Raw genomic sequence first — 18,599 nt, forward strand, 5'->3', positions numbered from 1 at the left:
ACCGCGATCTTGGGAGGGCAGCTTATCGGATCGTTATCGTTCGATCTGACCGCGTTCCTGGCCTCTGTACCGGTCACGATCGCGGCCCTACGAGCACCCTCTTCTCCCTCTGGGCCTTACTTACTTACTTACTTACTTACTTCCTACACGGCAGCTTAATTAAGCGTTATGAGTTGAACTCCTCGTTAACGAAAGCCTGCATTCGTTCCTTGGTTACACGTGAACGCGTTTTTATAGCACCGATAGATTTAAAGTACACGTAAAGTAGTAGTGTTTGCACGCTTGTGAACCGAAACACTTATTTTTCTAAAGTGTTCGTTAAATTGCACCAAAGCTATCTTACTTAAAGGAACTTATCTTCTCTCTCTCTCTCTCACTCTCTTTCCTTGTCTTCCTTCTATGGTTCCTGGTCTTATCTCCAGTCGTGCGTTGGAAATAATATTTCTTTTCCGATCGTCGCAAGCAAGCAAGCAAGCAAGCAAGATGACGCTGAAATAAATTAATTACATCTCTGACAGAGTTACCATCTAATTCGATTTCATACAATTTAGCTGTTCCTTTCGAACTGATGTGTTTCAAAGCCGCTCTCTCTTTCTCTCTCTCTCTTTCTTTCTTTCTTTCTTTCTTTCTTTCTCTCACTTTCCTATTTCACGTCGAGTTATTATCGATATTTGTACGCTACGATTATTATCGACAAAGTCAACCATTCTTACATTCTTTCCATTTTCTTTTTCTCTCAAAAGTTTCAAGTATTTCACGATTAAATTCAACACAATTGTTCATGAAGCAAATCGCTGTAATGTTATAGCGTTCTCAAACTTACGTGTGCATTAATTTTTGGGGGTTATACGCAGTTAGAATTTAAAAAAAATCGATTTTTTTTTTGAATTTTCGGAATGTACATATATTTAAGTATATTCTCTGAAATTTTCAAATCGATCCGGCAAATATTCTTCACTTCGTGTAAGCTGCAAACAACAATTTTGAACTATGTGTAAACGTCTCTTTGAAACATTAAACGCGTTTTTCTCAAAACGGTATTTTCAAAGTCGGTGATCTCGATTTCTCAGAAATAACTCAACCGATTGATCTTATATTTTTACACAATATTCTTAGATATATTCCTCGGGTATTGAAGGGAGGAATAAGATTTAAAACAATTATTACTATTTTTTGTTTTACAATTTACAGCCAGAAAATTTCAGTCAAAAACGAAACATTTTTTTCAGATAGACGCCATTTTGTCAAAAATCAAAATTTGTAATATTCCACCCGGTTAATACCTGCATTAATCTATCCTTTAAAAGAATCCACCAGCCACGCAACTGCGTATAACCCCTTAATAAACTTTTCGATTATCCATATCTCTTTGACCCCCGAAATGTTTGCTAAAGAAAAACAAAAGTTGAACAGCGCTGCATACGCGTGATACATTTGAAAAATGTCAATAAAGTATATCAAAGTATTCAACGTTCGAAGCTTGAGCTTTAATTCTATTTATCGTTTCGTAAAAGAATAGAAAAAGAATCGTTGACCTCGTTTTCCTCTCGAATCTACGCGAAAAGCGTATAATAAAAGTATATTTAATTGTCATGTAAGAAAAGATGTAAGAAATATGAAAAGAAACTTTTAATAGAATCGATTGAAAGAAGGTAGATATATACTTCGTTTAAAGACCGATCTTCCGTATCTCTTTCGCCATATTACTCGGTCTGCTTCGCGGTACATACACACAGAGACATGAAATCGTGTCGGGTCTGCCAGAAGCACTCTCATTGGATATAATATATCGTCCGGATTAACGGGGCCCTCTTATTGTTTTCCACTCTTGCGAGGAGTTGCACTCTCCTTCCTCCCCCATCCTCCCCCTTCCATCTCTTTCTCTCATTCTTTTAGTCGCCATCCAGGCGCTCCTTTCCTTTCCTCTTTTCCTCCCTTCAGGAACGAACACGGCAGCCACGTTCGCCCTTAGTTATAACTTAATTACAAGAAAAGCTGCTCGCGCGGCAATGGCGGAGTTCCGCTTCGAAGCGATATATATTAGATTTTCCGTCATTAGAAACTTCTTGCCCCGGGAAATTATATCCGCGAGCAAAGCTGAAGAAAAAGAACGGGGAGGGGGGGCTGGACTGGAAGTGGGAGTGGGAGTGGGAGTGGCGTATCCAAGCCGATATTCGATTTCTTTTCCTATCGGAAGACTTCATATTCGTTTACTCGCTCGCGTCGAAACAATTAATAATAAATATTTCTTTATCGAAACATTGAAATTTGAAATTGCCATTGAAAAAACTCGAACTTGGGAATATGGATAAAATGGGAAATAATGTGGAACGATAGCCACCGATAAAAAGTACACTCGCAATAGTTGAAAATGAAATTGAAGATGTTAATTGCCGACAAACCGCACTAATTATCGCGTCATTACGAGTAGCATAGCTGTTGGGTGTAGAGCAGAGGAGAACACACAGGATCTCCCGCATATCGCCCTTAATAGTCAGGACTACGAGAAGGCTAACATGATGTGTGATGGTAGCGCGAGCATCGGCGGTAGTTATTGTGCCAATTAAGACGAAATTCTGTCGTTAGATTATTTTTAAATGGATTATACGACGCGACTCTAACGCATTTGCATTTCGATGAATATTTCATTTTCATAGTTGTTCTCGTGTGCGAAAACGTTTTATGCAGAGCTCATGCGAGCGATAAAAACGACCAGTGCCTATTAATTAATCGCTCGAACGAGCACGATTAATCTGCGACGGAATGGATCACGCAACGACGCTTTGCTCGTATAATGAAACACGACGACAATAATGTCGCGATAATGCCGTCTCTCGTCCGTCCGTCCTTCTTCGATTCTTCTATCTTACTATTTTGCATGTTTCTCCCTCGTAACGTCGATTTCAGTAATCGATTTCAGAAATCGATTTCGCGCGGGAAAAGATACGATCGAAACAACGCATTAACCGCATACCTTTTATGAAAATTTTCATCGTGAACGCGTTAGTACGTTTTTACACGAGAGAAATGAAACAACTCCTTCTTTGTAACGCTAAGTACTTCCTACTAATTCATTTAGCAGTACTTTGATGATGACCTAATCGGTAATTAGATCAATGATCGGGATATGGTTAATTCGCTTTACTACTCCTGACTAAAACGAATAGAAGAATTTATTAATCTTCGCGTGGGAGAGATAATGGCGAAAAGAAGGAACATTCTTTTTTTTACTTTTGTCTTCTTTTTCTTTTTTGTTTTTGAAGATTATACTTCTTTTGGCGCGTTTGGGAAAATGTGATGGGAGTGAGATTTTTTTCCGAGTGACACCATGAAGTTTGTCGGTATTTACGGCATGAAGTTGTCTTCTCTTCTTCTTCAACTTTTTTTTTCTCAAGCGGGTCACCCATCCAAGTACTAATCGTACTCAGCGCTGCTTGACTTTTATGATCGAGCGGGAATTAGTGCTGTCACCGCGCCATTACCGTTGTCGCATAAAGTAATTCGATTTTTGATATTTTTTTTTTATTCTTTCTTATATCGATCGATTGAAAATAATATGTTTCCTTTCTTTTTTCTGTTAAATAAATAAATAATAATAATTAGTAGCTTATCTTCTCATACTTCCAATCCTCCCCCTTTTTACCTGGTCACACTATATATATATATTTATAAAATTAAATAAATAAATAAATGAATAAAAATATAATAACAAAAGAAAAATAATCGGTTTACATTAGCGAATATTATCGATCATCAAGCAGAAAGGGGGGAACAGGTTTCTTTATCAATTTATATTCTATGTAAAAAGAAAATTAATAATAATAATAATATAATAATAATAACATTGATTAAAAAATAAACAAGGAAAATTAAAAAGTAACAAGGAAAATTATTAATGATAATAATAATAATTATTATTATTTTCTTTTTTAAAGTTATTTTTGAGGTTATTGAGGTTATGTTCGTTTTGGTACGCCAAAGAAGTATAACTTCTTACGTGCGTACATAAGTACACACACTAGTTTTTTTTAATTCTTTTTATTCTTTCTTATATATATAATATATCGATCGATTGAAAATATGTTTCCTTTCTTTTTTTTTTAAAAGTTATTTTTGAGGTTATTGAGGTTATATTCGTTTTGGTACGCCAAAGAAGTATAACTTCTTACGTGCGTAAATAATTACACACATCAGTTTTTTTTATCATAGAATATCAGTACTCAAGTTTAACGAAGAACATTCATTTCAGTAAATATCGTGAGCGTTAATTTAAAAGTCGTTAATCACAATTCGAGATAATTTTACGTGTCTTCTCGATGCATATCACTTGGATTCTTTGTACGTTAATTCGAGCGAGGAATTATTGATACTCCGATCCGTCTCGTCATCGTTCTTCTGTACGAGAACAACGCGTCGTCTACTCGATTGCACCCAGCCGAGACGTTTCTTTAACGAATAAGTCGACTCCATTACGTCGCCGCGTGGAACATTCGCATTCGTTCGCTTTCCCTCGCAAACATTTCTTTTACTTTTTCTCGCTGCTTCCTCCCCGTTCTATGCTCAAGGCACAAATTCATCCAAGCCCATTCTCGAAGAAAAGCTAAACCACCCCCACGAGTTTAACCGCGTGCGACCATCTACCAACGAACACATTAATGGCCCCTCGTTTTTGTCTACGTGCAACAAACGCCTGTACACCGACGACGACGATTTTGTACCTGCGCAATTTCACGGTAATTCGAAAGAAAAGCTAGTAATAACGTGCCATGTTTCCTTTTGCCGTATTTTCCCCGGCCTTCTCCCCGCTCTCCCTCTGTCTCAACGATATAATTCGAATTGTATATTTTTGATAATACAGTCTTGAACTAACATAATTCCGTTTGAGACGTTTCTTTCGAAATCTAGTTTTAAATCTATGAAAAACATTAATTGCAACGAATAACGAAGTATTACATTTAACAGCTTGTTCGATTTTTTTTTTTTTGGAAAACAAGACAACGCGATATTTTCTACTGCGATGTAAAAAAAAAGTAGAAAAAGCAATAAAGGCGTGACGAGGGAGGGATGTCGGTGCATCGATAGAACGGCACGCGACTCTCAACCCTTTTATTATCATTGCTTTATTCTCTCTAAACCATTCTTTCCATCTCTCCTATCTAATAAATATTATATATTCGGCGTGTATTTCCTTCACCTCTGGAAAAGGGCGGGACGATCACCCTCTCTTCTCAACGCGTTATTTTTCTCATTCCCTCCTCCCCTTCGTTCGAATCACCATCGACGACGAGCAATTATTTTGAAATCCATCAGTTTCACCGACGGATTAAGCGTCGTTCGAGAACGATTAACACCCTAAAAATGATCGATCGATCGATCGAACGATCATCCTTGTCCTTTCTCTCGCAAACGCACGTGTGCAACGCGTATAATCCTTAATTGGGGTAGTAGTAACTCTTCTTTATTTTTTCATTTCGACGCGATCATTATAACACTATTCGATGATCGTTAGAAATAATTCATTAGACTGCTGTCCTTAAAAATAATGAATTTTCCGGCGTTGAGGGTGGTAAATAAATAAGTTTTTAGCTCTGTATTCAATCAATGAGCAAAAAGATGCGCAATGAGAAAAAAGATTGCGTTCTCTCCCTCTTTCTTTCAGCTTCCATCGGTTCTTCCTTTGCGCAAGCAACGGTCGCTATGGAAACGGAAGATCAAGCGAGTACAAGGGGGTTGGTGGAGGTGGCTTGATTTCTTCGTGATAATGGTCGCCATTATCGCACTATCCAATCGTATTCAACTTCTCTGTCTCCTCCTACAATTCTATTTTCTTTCCTATTACTTATTATATCCAAAAGTGGAAAGGAATATCCTTCTACCTTGAAAAAACAATCACTTATTACAATGGCGTTCAAGGCTTTCATTGGGAAACAAATATTTTGCTCTCTTTTATCTTCTCCTATTTAATTTAGAAATCTTTCCGAGTATTTCTCCGACAGAGAAAAATCTCTATTCGGAATTATTATGAATTAAACGTTGGGTAATAATAGATAGACTTATATATAATATTTACAAGGTAAAATCGGAAAGGTAAGAATTTTCAAATAAATGCCGAGAGTGCGCGCTCGACAAGTCCGAGCAAAGAGTATTCTTTTTCCATGATTTCGTCTCATCACTATTCACACGCCTTTCTAAGGGCTATGTACAAGTACTGCGTACAACCCCTATAGCGGATGATCTTTCTAAACTACGAGTCGTAGGAGAAACGTGCTCTCAAGTTCAGCGATAGAGGGTGTTGCATACATACGAGTAAGAAGCGTTTCCTCAAAAATTGATGCGCGGTCTGGCTCGCAGCCACGAAAACTAGATACCGTATCCAGATGCCGCATCTCGTATTCATGGTGGACCGAAAAAGTGGGCTGAGAATAAGGAATACAGTTGAGAAGCCAACATGAATTCGCCCCTTCCCTATATATAATATATCGACGCTTCGAAGCAGATTGCCAAAATGATATACATATAACAATGTGCCGAACGATGCTCCGAGTATCGTGAAAGAAAGCGTGGCAGGCACCTTGCAGGATGGTTAAAATACCACAAAGCCTTCCCCAAATGTCAGCATTAATATTTTATCTAGTTCTTTTGGCGCAGCCCAATGGTAGTAGCAACTCGAACGTTTCTATGCTTATTACGCTTATTGTTATCGAGGCCGATAGAACTATTGAAATATTAAAATCCGCTTTTCCGTTCTTTCTAAGCTCCGATCGAGCATGTTTTTATAGGCGAATTCTTTTCTATCGACGAATCAATAACAAGTATTCCGATGGTAGCTTTTGTTTTTCCTACTTTTCATATTTCCCGATATTTTTCGATATGATCGAGGAGGAAGAAGAGTTTCGATCGAAGAAGATCGTAATCGGAAAATAATGACGGGGCTGGCACGCTCTCTCATCTTTCGTGCTAACTCGGTAGGTGTAGCTATCCTCGTCTCGACGCGAGCACGGTAAAGCACCTGTCCGTAGTACTCGAGTTGTAGTATCCGTACAGGTGCCTCCTTAACGTACCTGGTGAATGGCCTGTCTCTCTCCTCTTACTACTAGTTTGTACGTGCACGAAAAAGATTCGGTCGGTCGGTCGGTCGCTCGCTCGCACAAAGCTCGCATCGATGACCTTTATGAATACCGAGGAGCACGTGCTGCCAACGATAGACACGCGATTGCCGGACTGACAGAAAGCGATCCTTCCGAATTAATGAGTCATATCGACGAGACTGCAATACGTTTGTAATTTCGTGGAATACTTCAGAATTAATGTGCGACCGATTCTTGGCCACGCGAAATATCCAATTCGTCGCGCAATTATAAAATCGATATCTATCTGTCTACAAAATAAAACTGGTGTACGCACGTATAAAGTTATACTTCTTTTGCGTACCAAAACAAATATAACCTCAATAACCTCAAAAATAACTTTTAAAAAAAAAAGAAATTTATTACATAAATTTTATATTTTTATATTTTTATTATTACATAAATTATGTACGCACGTAAGAAGTTATACTTCTTTTGGGTACCAAAACAAATATAACCTCAATAACCTCAATAACTTCAAAAATAACATTAAAAAAAAATAAAGAAAACATATTTTCAATCGATCGATATATTACATATATAAGAAAGAATACAAAACAAAAAAGAACAAAAGATATCAGTCCATACTAAATATAAGGGAGATATATCGAATTACTTGATGCGTCAACGGTCATGGCGCTGTGATAGCATTGGTTCCCGCTCGATCATTTAAGTCAAACAGCGCTGAGTACGATTAGTACTTGGATGGGTGACCCGCTTAAGAAAAAAAAAGTTGAAGCAGAAGAGAAGACGTCTTCATGCCGTAAATTTGAAAAATCGCTTTGCATCGTAAATACTGACAAACTTCGTGGTGTCGATTTTTCCATGCGCTCGGAAAAAAATCACACACTCCCATCACATTTTCCCGAACGCGCCAAAAGAAGTATAACTTCAAAAATTCCTTTCTTTGAAAAAATCAATCAAATGAACTTAATTCGAAATATCGTCTGTACGATTTTAGTTATCATTCCAGTTAGCGGAATTAAAAGCGTTTATAACGCGTTGGATTTGTTTATCCGAGATATCAGATAATGGGTTTAAATGACAGGTTCGTAGCAATAAATCGTCTCACTTCGTAACCGACCAAAAACGAACTCGAAGCCAAAGTTGAGCGAGAGAGGAAGGCGGACGGACGCGCGGACGGACGGGGACGCACGGCCGAATCGAATCGAATCGGTGGACGACGACGGAGGAGCGAGAAAAAAGGGGCATGTGCAAGTCGCAACTGTTTTATGACTCTCCAGAGAGGGGTGCTCCGCATTTATTTGCGATCGTATCTCTACAAAGTCCGTTGCGATATTTCAACATTTGCGCGCACCGAGTCGCGACCGAGTCGCGACCAGCTCGAAACATATTCATTTCTTTTCGATGGACGATGAACGACGGACGACGCATTTACCTTCTTAAATTGACAATGATCGCAAAATTGCCTTGGTCGGAGCGAACGGGAATGGCATAGGCCGAGGGAATCTACTCCTCATGTCAAGAATATTTGTAGTCCTGTTGGTCGTTGCAACAACGATGTCGTTGATATTCATTACGACGATTCTCCCGACGTTTCTCAGCACCCATGAATTATACACGACGATTTAATCATTTTTTTTCTTTCATCGAGTCCTCGGGGCGTTATTACACTTGCGTCTAATGTGCACCAGAAAAAGTCGGACGTTCGTCGGTCGCGAACTATAATTAGATAGATATACGCGCGCGAGGTCGTCGTTCATATTTAATGTAAGCGTGTGCCAGTTTCCAAAGACACAGTCCTTCGTTCAATAATGAAGCGATCGCATCAAGGATGTTACATTGTTCGCGTCGCCTTATTTCTCCTTTGGCGCAGTTACCTAAATGGAAAGACATTTCGTTATCGACACCGTACCCCCCCCATCCCCGTTTCTCTCTTTTATTCTATATCTATATATTTATCTGGCGTCCATTTGCGAGGGCTAAGAAACTCCTCTATCCACCGGTGTCCAGAAGAGCAGCGGAAAGGTGGGATTATCTGAATACTGTCGTTCCGGGACTGAGTTGCGGCACCCCAGGGTGTAGTAGGTGGCCGGCGGCCGCCCTTAGGGTCGGTCACCGGTGCTCCTCTAACGTATGGTGGTCATCTTCTCACCGAATTACCACCATCTTCTTTTTCCGAGAGCCGACGGTCTCTCCCTAAAAAAGGGTCCGTCAAATAGATTATTTGAATATCGACCGATCGAAGGACAATGGACGAGCGCTACCGTTCCTTTCCTCGATTGTATTCGTCGAAAGTATGAAAAACTATTTTTGACATAATTCTTACAGTTTTATCCGTATACCTTAATCAATCGCGGAAGTGGTGGAGAAGCGGCTGAAAACCAGTCCAGTTAGTGCAGATTTCGTGTAGACCGAGTTTCGCGAGATCGACGAACCAATGACGAATCAATCCTCGAGATAAAAGGAAGGAAAAAGAAATAAGCTTGGATGGTGGAGCTTTCTTTTCTAAAATCACGTTTTACTCGTCCTCGAGGTAACTCATAAATACTGATGCGCACGTGACTGTCGCGCGAGTCCTTTTCAAACGGGAAACCGTCAATTTGAAGGGGACTGGAGGGGGGAGCGAAAGGGAAAAGTTTCTTCGTCGAGTTTTAACGAAACTCGTTGCACTAACGAGAGCCCGTTGCACTTTTTGTTACAGCCAGCGATGCGCTCGGCCGAATCGATAAGGAGCCAGCCTCGCCGGAATCCATACAAGGTGAGTTTGTACCAAGAGTTTCATCGTCCGTCTGTCGTGTTCCTTTCCTTCTCGATAAGATTAACGTACGAAACGCGTTTAACCTTCGAATAGCCGGAACATAAATTTTCAAAACGAATAATGTGTGCTTTGCCTCGCCTCGCCTCGTCCTTCTTTTCTTACCTTTTCTTTTGATTTTCAAATGCACCAGGACAAGAACAATTTCCGATTAACTTTCTCATGCGCGTCTCCAAGTTGAAATTGTAAAAAGGAACAAACGCAAAAGAGAAACGTTTACTCCAACCACTACCTAATTTATGCGCTTGCGATCGAGTGCTGTTAGTCGCCCTACACTTTTTCCTCTTTCTATCCTTTCGTAAAGATAACAACTTCTTCGACTAATTCTTTTCCACGTAAATTATATCATAAAGACAATTACATTCACCGAGTACCGCCCTTAGACTTCTCGGAGCATTGTCATTTACCTCGAAGAATTCTTTCGCGGCGTATAACCGACCTTTTAACTTCGGACATTATCCTGGTCGCTCACGGCAAGCAAAGTCTGAGGAAGGTCGGTCGAATCGCTTGAATTTTTGTCAGCATCGTAAAACCGTGCTCTCGGATTTCGTGAAAATTCTCATCTTTTCGTCCATTATCGTCTTTACTATCTTTTTCTTCGGACACATAATTGACCCAAACCCTGACCATTCGTGGAACTTGTAAGCTCCTTTACAAATTTAACCAATTTAAATAACAAAATTCTCTCACGGACTTTTAATACATACAGACGTATAATATTAAATAGAAAAAAAGAAAACGGAATATAAAAAGGAGAAATAAAATAAGAGAAAATGTTAGGAGCGATGCTACGAATCAATCGTTGGATTTGAAGGAGACGATTGACGAAGAAAAAACAACGACGCGGAAACAAATGGATGAGCTTAACGCAGGTAAAAAGGTTTTCATCGGGGCAGGACGACTCTGGGAAAGTCTGAGAACCGGTCGGTCGTAAGCAGGGTATTCCTCGTTTCTGTTTTCTTAGTTCTTCTAACTTGCTAGGTATCTGCCTACGACGAAACGAACGAGACAAATGGAGAAACAAGAAAGTAATCAGCGTGCTCGAAAAGGCGCGTCGGTGGGGTGATGATGACGGTAACGGCGCAACGTTGAGGGGCGATGGGAAAAAAGAAAGAGAAAGAGAGAGAGAGAGAGAGAGAAGTAGTAGGTAGAAGAGATCATCTTGAACCTGTGTTTTACTTTATAGCATTTAGTCCGTTGTTTGTCTTATTGCTATTAGCCTCGGCCAATTAGTAATTTTATTTTTGATGTGGATTCCATGAATCGAGCTCGCTATGAACGCGCATACGAGAGAGAGAGAGAGAGAGAGAGAGAGTGCGAGCGAGGCCAAGCGAAAACGTTCACAGAAGAGAGAAAAGAGGAGAGGAAAGAAGTGGATAAGAGAGGAGGGAGATTAGGAGAACGGAGTAGGGGGCACGCAATACGCAGGATGCTCCGAAGGAGGGGGTATGTCATTAGGAGTCATTAATATCACGGGCCTCTGTAATTTGACACACTTCCGATCGCCTAGCGCCATCTCCGCTGCCACCCGCTCCATTTTTTTTTTCTTCGCTGTCCCATCCTTTTTTCTCTTTCCTTTCGCGAATAAGAACGTCAAGAGAGGTTGCTGAAACCATCGCGGTGAACGAAACTTCATCGTGAACGCGTCGTTGTGCCTGCGATATTCGTGTCATTTCGAATGGACCGACAGGGATTCTCAACCATTTGTTCTTTCGAAAGATTTCGAAAGATAAGATAAGTCTATACTTCTTTTTTTTCTTTTTTTATCGAGAGTTCTTATTCTCGCATAATCGTGTAAAACGCAATTAGATATTTCATGTATTTACTTTTATTAGGCAGAACGTTCGACGCTTTTGGCATAAATTTGCTCCCCACTTAATAGGTTAAAGTACTCATTTCCAAAGAAATTCGATATCGTTCTATCGTTTATCCACTTTCTTACATCAGCTCATTTTACTCTGACTATAATTAACGAGAAAAAAATACCAAGAAGATACTACCACATATGGGCGATAGCTGGCTGCTCGATCTTAGTAAATCAAAGTTGAATCGATCGACTCGTTGCAAAATCTCACGCTCTCTTAGTGAGTCAACCCATCGCAACGGATGCAGCCAAGATCGATATGATTTGCGGATGCTAATCGAATTGCTAATCCTTTATTCCTCGATCGTACAGGCACACCTGTTCGACCTATATGGTCACTCCAAAGATTCCTTTAACGCGAACTTCATGGAAGTCTTGGGTGTTGTGTGCCGCTTGAAACGAGCACGTATCTCATCATACTTTATAATATCTTTACAACGGCACCCTATTTCTAACAATAATCAATGTCACATAATAATAATTAAAAATCGATCGGAATCGCTAAGAAAAATCTTGCCGATTGTATCTTAGATTTTGATGAAGTACACACAACGCATGAATAATCCGTAATTTTCTTTTACCTTTACCACAACTTTACCGTTCACCTGTCGATCGTTATCCATTGAAATCGATATCATTATCTGGCACGTCGAACGCGATAATTTAATATATCGCGAATTCCTATTCTTTCCAGTATACGTAAACTGCTTTCACCGGCAAGGAACGTTACTATAATGTGGAGAGAAGTTAACGATAAAATCTACCTAGATAAAACTATTGATCGCAAATTAACAGCCTTTCGTATACTTGATCTGAATAGGAATTTCAGCCAATGTCCATAATAGTCAAATTAAAGGATTCATTTGAATCGAATGCGCTCATTTCAACGAGAAGAAAAACAAAACAAAACAATTGGATGAAATTATGAACGGAATAAAAAAGAAATTATCACATTTTTAGGAACAATTTTCCCATCGGGGCTTCTAGAAAGACATTTAAAATCGAATCAAATGGTCGAATTAGAAAAGAAGAAAAATCGGTCGATGAGAAATGATCGCTTTCACTTAGAATGCAAACGATCTTTACGATAAAGTCGTAAAAAGTCGGTTGGTTTGCCTGTAAAAAGGGTGCAAACCGATAATACGTCTTTCTGGTGACTTTGTTATTCAAATTTGGGAAGAAGGAGTGAGAACTAGAGACGAGGAGGTGTGACCATGGAAAACCGCTTTTGAATACCCAAGTGCTTTGAAACCCTCATACGGAAACCGAACTTCACGCTTCGAGGCTTTCGTCACGTCCAGTTTTTCGACTTACGATAAAAGCGTAAAAACTTGATTTTACAACGAACATTAATTTTTGTACGAGTCTTACGAAAAACCTATTAAAATGACTATAACGATTTATTATTTGTTTGCTCGAAAAAATGTGAAATACTTGCGAGTTTTATCAAATATTTTCAGTAAAGTGGTGGTCACTTTGTTATTCGAATCGAGGGTGACGATGCGAACTTCTCTCCTGAATGTTAAAAAGTCGTCGCTCAATCCCGATGCTTCTCTATCCGCTTTTCAATTCATGCCTCGGGTTTGAGAGGAAACGAAAGCAAAATTCAAATTTCGGAAAACGGCTTTTTCAGGGATTTTTAAGCATAGTTGCGGTTATCTTTCGCAAAATATCCTCTAAACGGAGAATATGCTTGATCTGTTCTGGATTTCTAAATTCAATTGAAAAATAAAGAAAAACAAAAGAAACGAAAATTAGGAAGAAATTAGGCTCTTCGTAAAATAAAAACGATTTGAAAAGAGAAAAAAAGCAAGAAAGAAACTCTGGCGCGTGAGAAGAACGGCGAATGAAAGAAAAGGAAGGAAGATATTCATGAAAATGGCAGAGCGATCGACGAGTGGGTGACGACGTCATTGTTGCTCGCTCCATAAAAGACTAGCAATTAGCAATTAAACCAATAACTCTGCAATTGGTGATTCCATTAATGGACTCGTCGTTCCCACAGAGGACGAACGTTTTTCACTGTTTTTCTTACCGATCTCCCGCTACCACCAAGTCGAGTACAATTACTCGATAAACGTGTATAATAAGAACTGACCTTTTTCTTTTCATTGATATCGCTTTCTTTATCAATTACCGTAAGCTCATTTTTATTCTCAATTCCATTAGATTAAGGGAAATAATAAAATAAGTATAACACTCGTACGTGAACGTATTTGAAAATTTCAAATGGAGTTAAAATTTCATTAGTTTCAATAAAATCGATTGACTTTTTTTTTGTACCCACGAAGAAGAGGGAAGGAAGGTCTGGAAAGAGGAAGGAAAAAATACCAACTCGAATCTTGCCACTCATCAGCCTGTTGCAGAGTTACTCCCTTAGAATCGGACTTGGTGGTCGCATAAAAAAAAAGCTGGAGGGTTGCACCCCTTAAGAGATAGCACGTATACGTACACGGACACTCGGTACAATTGCGTGCCGTCGAAGAACACGACGGTAATTGATTATAATAAGCGACGAGGAAGGAAGAATGAAACGACGAAAAAAGCTAACGACGAAGGGTGAACTAATCGATCTTATCGGAACTTGCTAAATATATATATATATAATAGCATTTTAATTTCCATTTAATTAATACATCTTGTTTCAACTTTAAATTTGATCTTTTATCAATGAAAAAAATGTATTTTCTATCGTAAAAGTGTATCTCCGCGTACTTTGAGAAAATGAAAGTAACAAATGTATCCTCCCATCGCTCAAGACTATCTGTATTAACGATAAAAAGACAAAGGAAGAAAACTTGCAGTAAAGAAAAATAATATGAAAGAGATTGATAGAGAAAGATAGACAAAAAAAAGTTGAAGAATGAAACGAAAGACGGACAGGAGTGTCGACGACGGCAGCGAGGGCGTTCGACAATTTATTGTCTTCATTTGGCCGCGTCCATATTTATTACGTCGTTACGAAACAATATGGCGCCTATTAAGCGAAATACTAGCTTTAACCCGCGTCCAATCGAATTAATATTGTGTCGTTGGTAATCTAACGTTACTCGTTCGTCTAATTCACAATGATATCTTCAATAATAAGCTTAATAAATATTGATCGTTTAATTAATGTAAAATCGTTGAGAGGGCCGTAAGAGACAATGCGTAGATTATCGTAGGTTCATTGGTACGCCCACTTTGAGCTATAGTTTAATTTATGATCTTTTCATTTTCTCTATCGCGAGGAAACACGACTTTCTTACGCGCGACTTTTCATTCGTTTAATTGCCAATCATACGAGCCAAAGAAATTGAATTTCCGAAGGAGTTTGGAGGAAAGTCATCTATCGGACGATCAATCGTTTTTCCTAACCTCGATAACCTCAAAAATAACTTCAAAAAAAAATTCGAAGAAAATAAATAACTTAAAAAAAAATAATAATAATAATATATATAAGAAAGAATAAAAAGAATAAAAAAATATAAAAATATAGATATCAGTCCACACTAAATAAAAGAGAGATATATCGAATAACTTTATGCGTCAACGGCCATGGCGCTGTGATAGCATTGGTTCCCGCTTGATTATTTAAGTCAAGCAGCTCTGAGTACGATTAGTACTTGGATGGGTGACCCGCTTAAGAAAAAAAAAGTTGAAGCAGAAGAGAAGACAACTTCATGCCGTAAATACCGACAAACTTCGTGGTGTCGTTCGGAAAAAAATCACACTCCCATCACATTTTCCCAAACGCGCCAAAAGAAGTATAACTTCAATAGACGAAAATGATGATGATGCGTATCGGAGCTATTTGCCATAAGAAAAGTGAAATTATCAATGAAATCAAAGATATAATCATTGGCTTGCAGCACGTAAGGGATATAACATTGATTCTTTTTAGCGAAAAATATGATGGAAGTTGGAAAGGGAAGGAGAGAGAGACCGCCGCGGCTCTCGTTATTCCCGCGTCTTTCCTCGAAGATCTTTTACGCTTCTGCAGAAACCCGATAACCTCGTCAGCTATTAAGCCAGAACCGTGCAGCTTCGTAAAAGGAAGGAAGGAACGAAGGGAGGGTAAAGGGCGAGAGTGGAGCCGGTAACAATGGAAGTAAAGGTCCGGACGCGTTTGCTCTAAGAGAAAGCAGGAGAAAAAGTGAGATAGAAAGAGAGAGAGAGAGAGATGACTCGATGTTCGGGAAAGAGAGAAAAAGGCGCTACTTGGCTGTTAGCTTCGTTGGATGATCGTCATCTTCTGAGAATGCAAGAAGCATCGATGCTGAGGTGAAGATATTTTCTCGACGGTTAAACGCGACCTTTCTTCTTTCTCTCTCTCTCTCTCTCTCTCTCTTTCTCTTCATCGTTATCCTCTTCGTTTCTCGAGAAATCTCCTTCGATCGCAATTATCGTATTTTATGACACTGATACCGAAATGTAACTTACAATCGCTATCGAACGATCGAATAAGGAGATATCGTCACTTTATGCACATCTATCCTTATCGTTGACCAATTTGATTATTGCCAAGAACGGATGACTGCGAGTTGAAACGTTGTTGAAACAAAAATAGGAAAAAACAAAACAAAGGGTTGAGAATTGCGGTGCGAAAGGAACAGCCGGCGGCTCAGATTCTACGTAATTGTTATTTTGTGGAGAAGCAAAGTCGTCGTTGTCATCGTTGTCGTCGTCTAGACGTCGGTAATTGTAGCGAAAGGACAAAGGACGAGACGTTATATTCTTTAAGAGAAGAGACTCGAATGATGATGGCTTATGACGCGGCGAACGCTTAAACCCTGGTCAAATGAAGAGATGCGCCGGGAATAATTAAAGTTATTAAATGGACCAATCTTCGATCGTCGCGGCTCGCTATAAAATTGATAATTGGTTTAATCGACCGTTTCGCTCGGAACTACACAAGGACCACCCTTAAGTTTAAAGCGTTAAACTTCCTAAGTAACCCGGACGAATCTCGACAAAACAATGGACAAAATACAGACATATATTTTGTTGTTGTTGTTGTTTGTAATTTTTGCAAAAGGGAGAAGAAGAAGAAAAAGCCGATGAAGAAAATCTCTGCGGAGGACCGATAAGCCTGAGGGTATTTCACACTTGGTCAACCCTTGTATCATGGAGGGCGCTAATGTAGCGTTATTTAACTCGGTTAGATGTCCTCTCCCTTTTTTGTGCTGGACGACCCAGGAAAAATCCAGGGGTGCTCGTCGTCCCGTGAAAACACCGCGAGGGCGGTGACACGCATAAAGTACCAACCAGTTTCGGTTTATGTTGTCTCAGGTGAAAATACAAAAATTCAAAATAATATTTAAATTCGCAGAGAGAGAACGGTGCCCCCCACCCCCGCCGTTTATTACTTGGATCAACTTTTATAATGCATTTAATCAATTATTCTTGTCGAAAAATATTATGGACACAAAATATCCCAGGAGAAAAAGATTCGCCAAATTTGAGCCACCTTTGTTGAGAAAATTTCAACGAGATTTATCTTTAAGAACATTTCGGAAAGATTCCATTTGTGAGAGATGGAATATCAAGGTTGGTTCGTAGCACGTGCCAGAAACCAATATCTGGCGAATGCGTTAAAGGAAGTCGCATACATCGAGGTCAGTACAGCGTGAAAATAGAATGTAAAGTGTTCCCAAGCACTCTCTTGTTCTGTACTGACCTCCGGGCCAGCCTACGGCGCATATATAAGGGGTGCTTTCTACGGGGGGTTGGTTTGACGTGTATGACGTGCCGTCCACGTGACCAGCTTACTAAACTGACAATCACTGCCCAAGACTACGCAGGACGAATCTTAAATATGGGATATTCAAATAATCTTGACGTTACGGTTCTACGAATCTTGGCTCTCTCTCTCCCTCTTTCTCCCCCTCTCTCCCTCCCTCGTTTCTCTTCTCGACGATTTTTCGAAGCGTGACGACTACCGAGATTATCGTAAAAAGCAAAATAACGCGTAGTCCTATTTTTGTAATATCAATAATAAGTCATTGGAAAAACTTCATATTTCAAATATAAATATATGAAAAAGCGATAGGTATATTTTTAATACAAAAAAATTGTAAATAATAAAATATTAAAAGTGAGTATATAAAAAATTTGCATGATTCAAAGAAAAATTTCAACGAACAAAAGAGTCCAATCGAACATACGAAGTGTCGATAGTGAACAGCATGCAAGTCTATCGTACCATACATCACTGCCAGCCGTAGAAGAAGAGGGCTTCCAATAACAAATACAGTCCGCGTGCGACTGTGGAAGTTGTAGAAGAAAACCTTCTCTTTTATATGCATAGCCTCATTTCCTTATCGGAAATTTACGGCGAACGCGGTGACTCGACTTTGCAATTTCCCATGGTGCTGCTGCATTCGATGTCGTATAAATATATCGTAGAAGAATTTTCTTCTAATCGAAAAAAAAAAGCAAGAGTCCGCTAGAGGCATCTGCGCGGATCGTTTTTCCTTTCGAAGCTGCGTTATGGATCTTTATGCGACACGTAGGTGGATATATTGCGTTCACCCTATAGGCACGTGCCAAACAACGAGGAAGGGAGGTTCCTAGTCGTACACATGGGTTTCATTATAACGGTAGCTATCGACAACTGCGTTGATGACTGCAATGATTCAACTGGTATCTCTCTTACAACTTCTTATGTCTATATCTACCTTAACACAGCTTCCAAATACTTTCCTTTTTATTTAGAATCCGATTTCGATCATTTTCTTCTCATTATTTTCAAATGAAACATTACTTTACTTTTTAAAACACATTTCATCGAACATCCTTGATGACTGCAATGATTCAACTGGTATCTCTCTTACAACTTCTTATGTCT

At 39.3% G+C, this 18,599-nt stretch overlaps 1 protein-coding gene across 1 annotated transcript in view; it reads left to right on the top strand.

Annotated features, from left to right (window-relative positions):
- LOC122518565 (POU domain, class 2, transcription factor 1-like) overlaps nucleotides 1-18,599 on the top strand; it is a 90,290-nt gene that overhangs the window by 60,064 nt on the left and 11,627 nt on the right. The window contains exon 3 of the mRNA XM_043637570.1: nucleotides 9,793-9,849. Coding sequence (XP_043493505.1) covers nucleotides 9,793-9,849 — 57 coding nt within the window. The remainder of the gene's footprint in view (nucleotides 1-9,792; nucleotides 9,850-18,599) is intronic.

Source organism: Polistes fuscatus, unplaced genomic scaffold (genome assembly GCF_010416935.1).
Source record: "Polistes fuscatus isolate 324 unplaced genomic scaffold, CU_Pfus_HIC Scaffold25, whole genome shotgun sequence".
Taxonomy (NCBI): domain Eukaryota; kingdom Metazoa; phylum Arthropoda; class Insecta; order Hymenoptera; family Vespidae; genus Polistes; species Polistes fuscatus.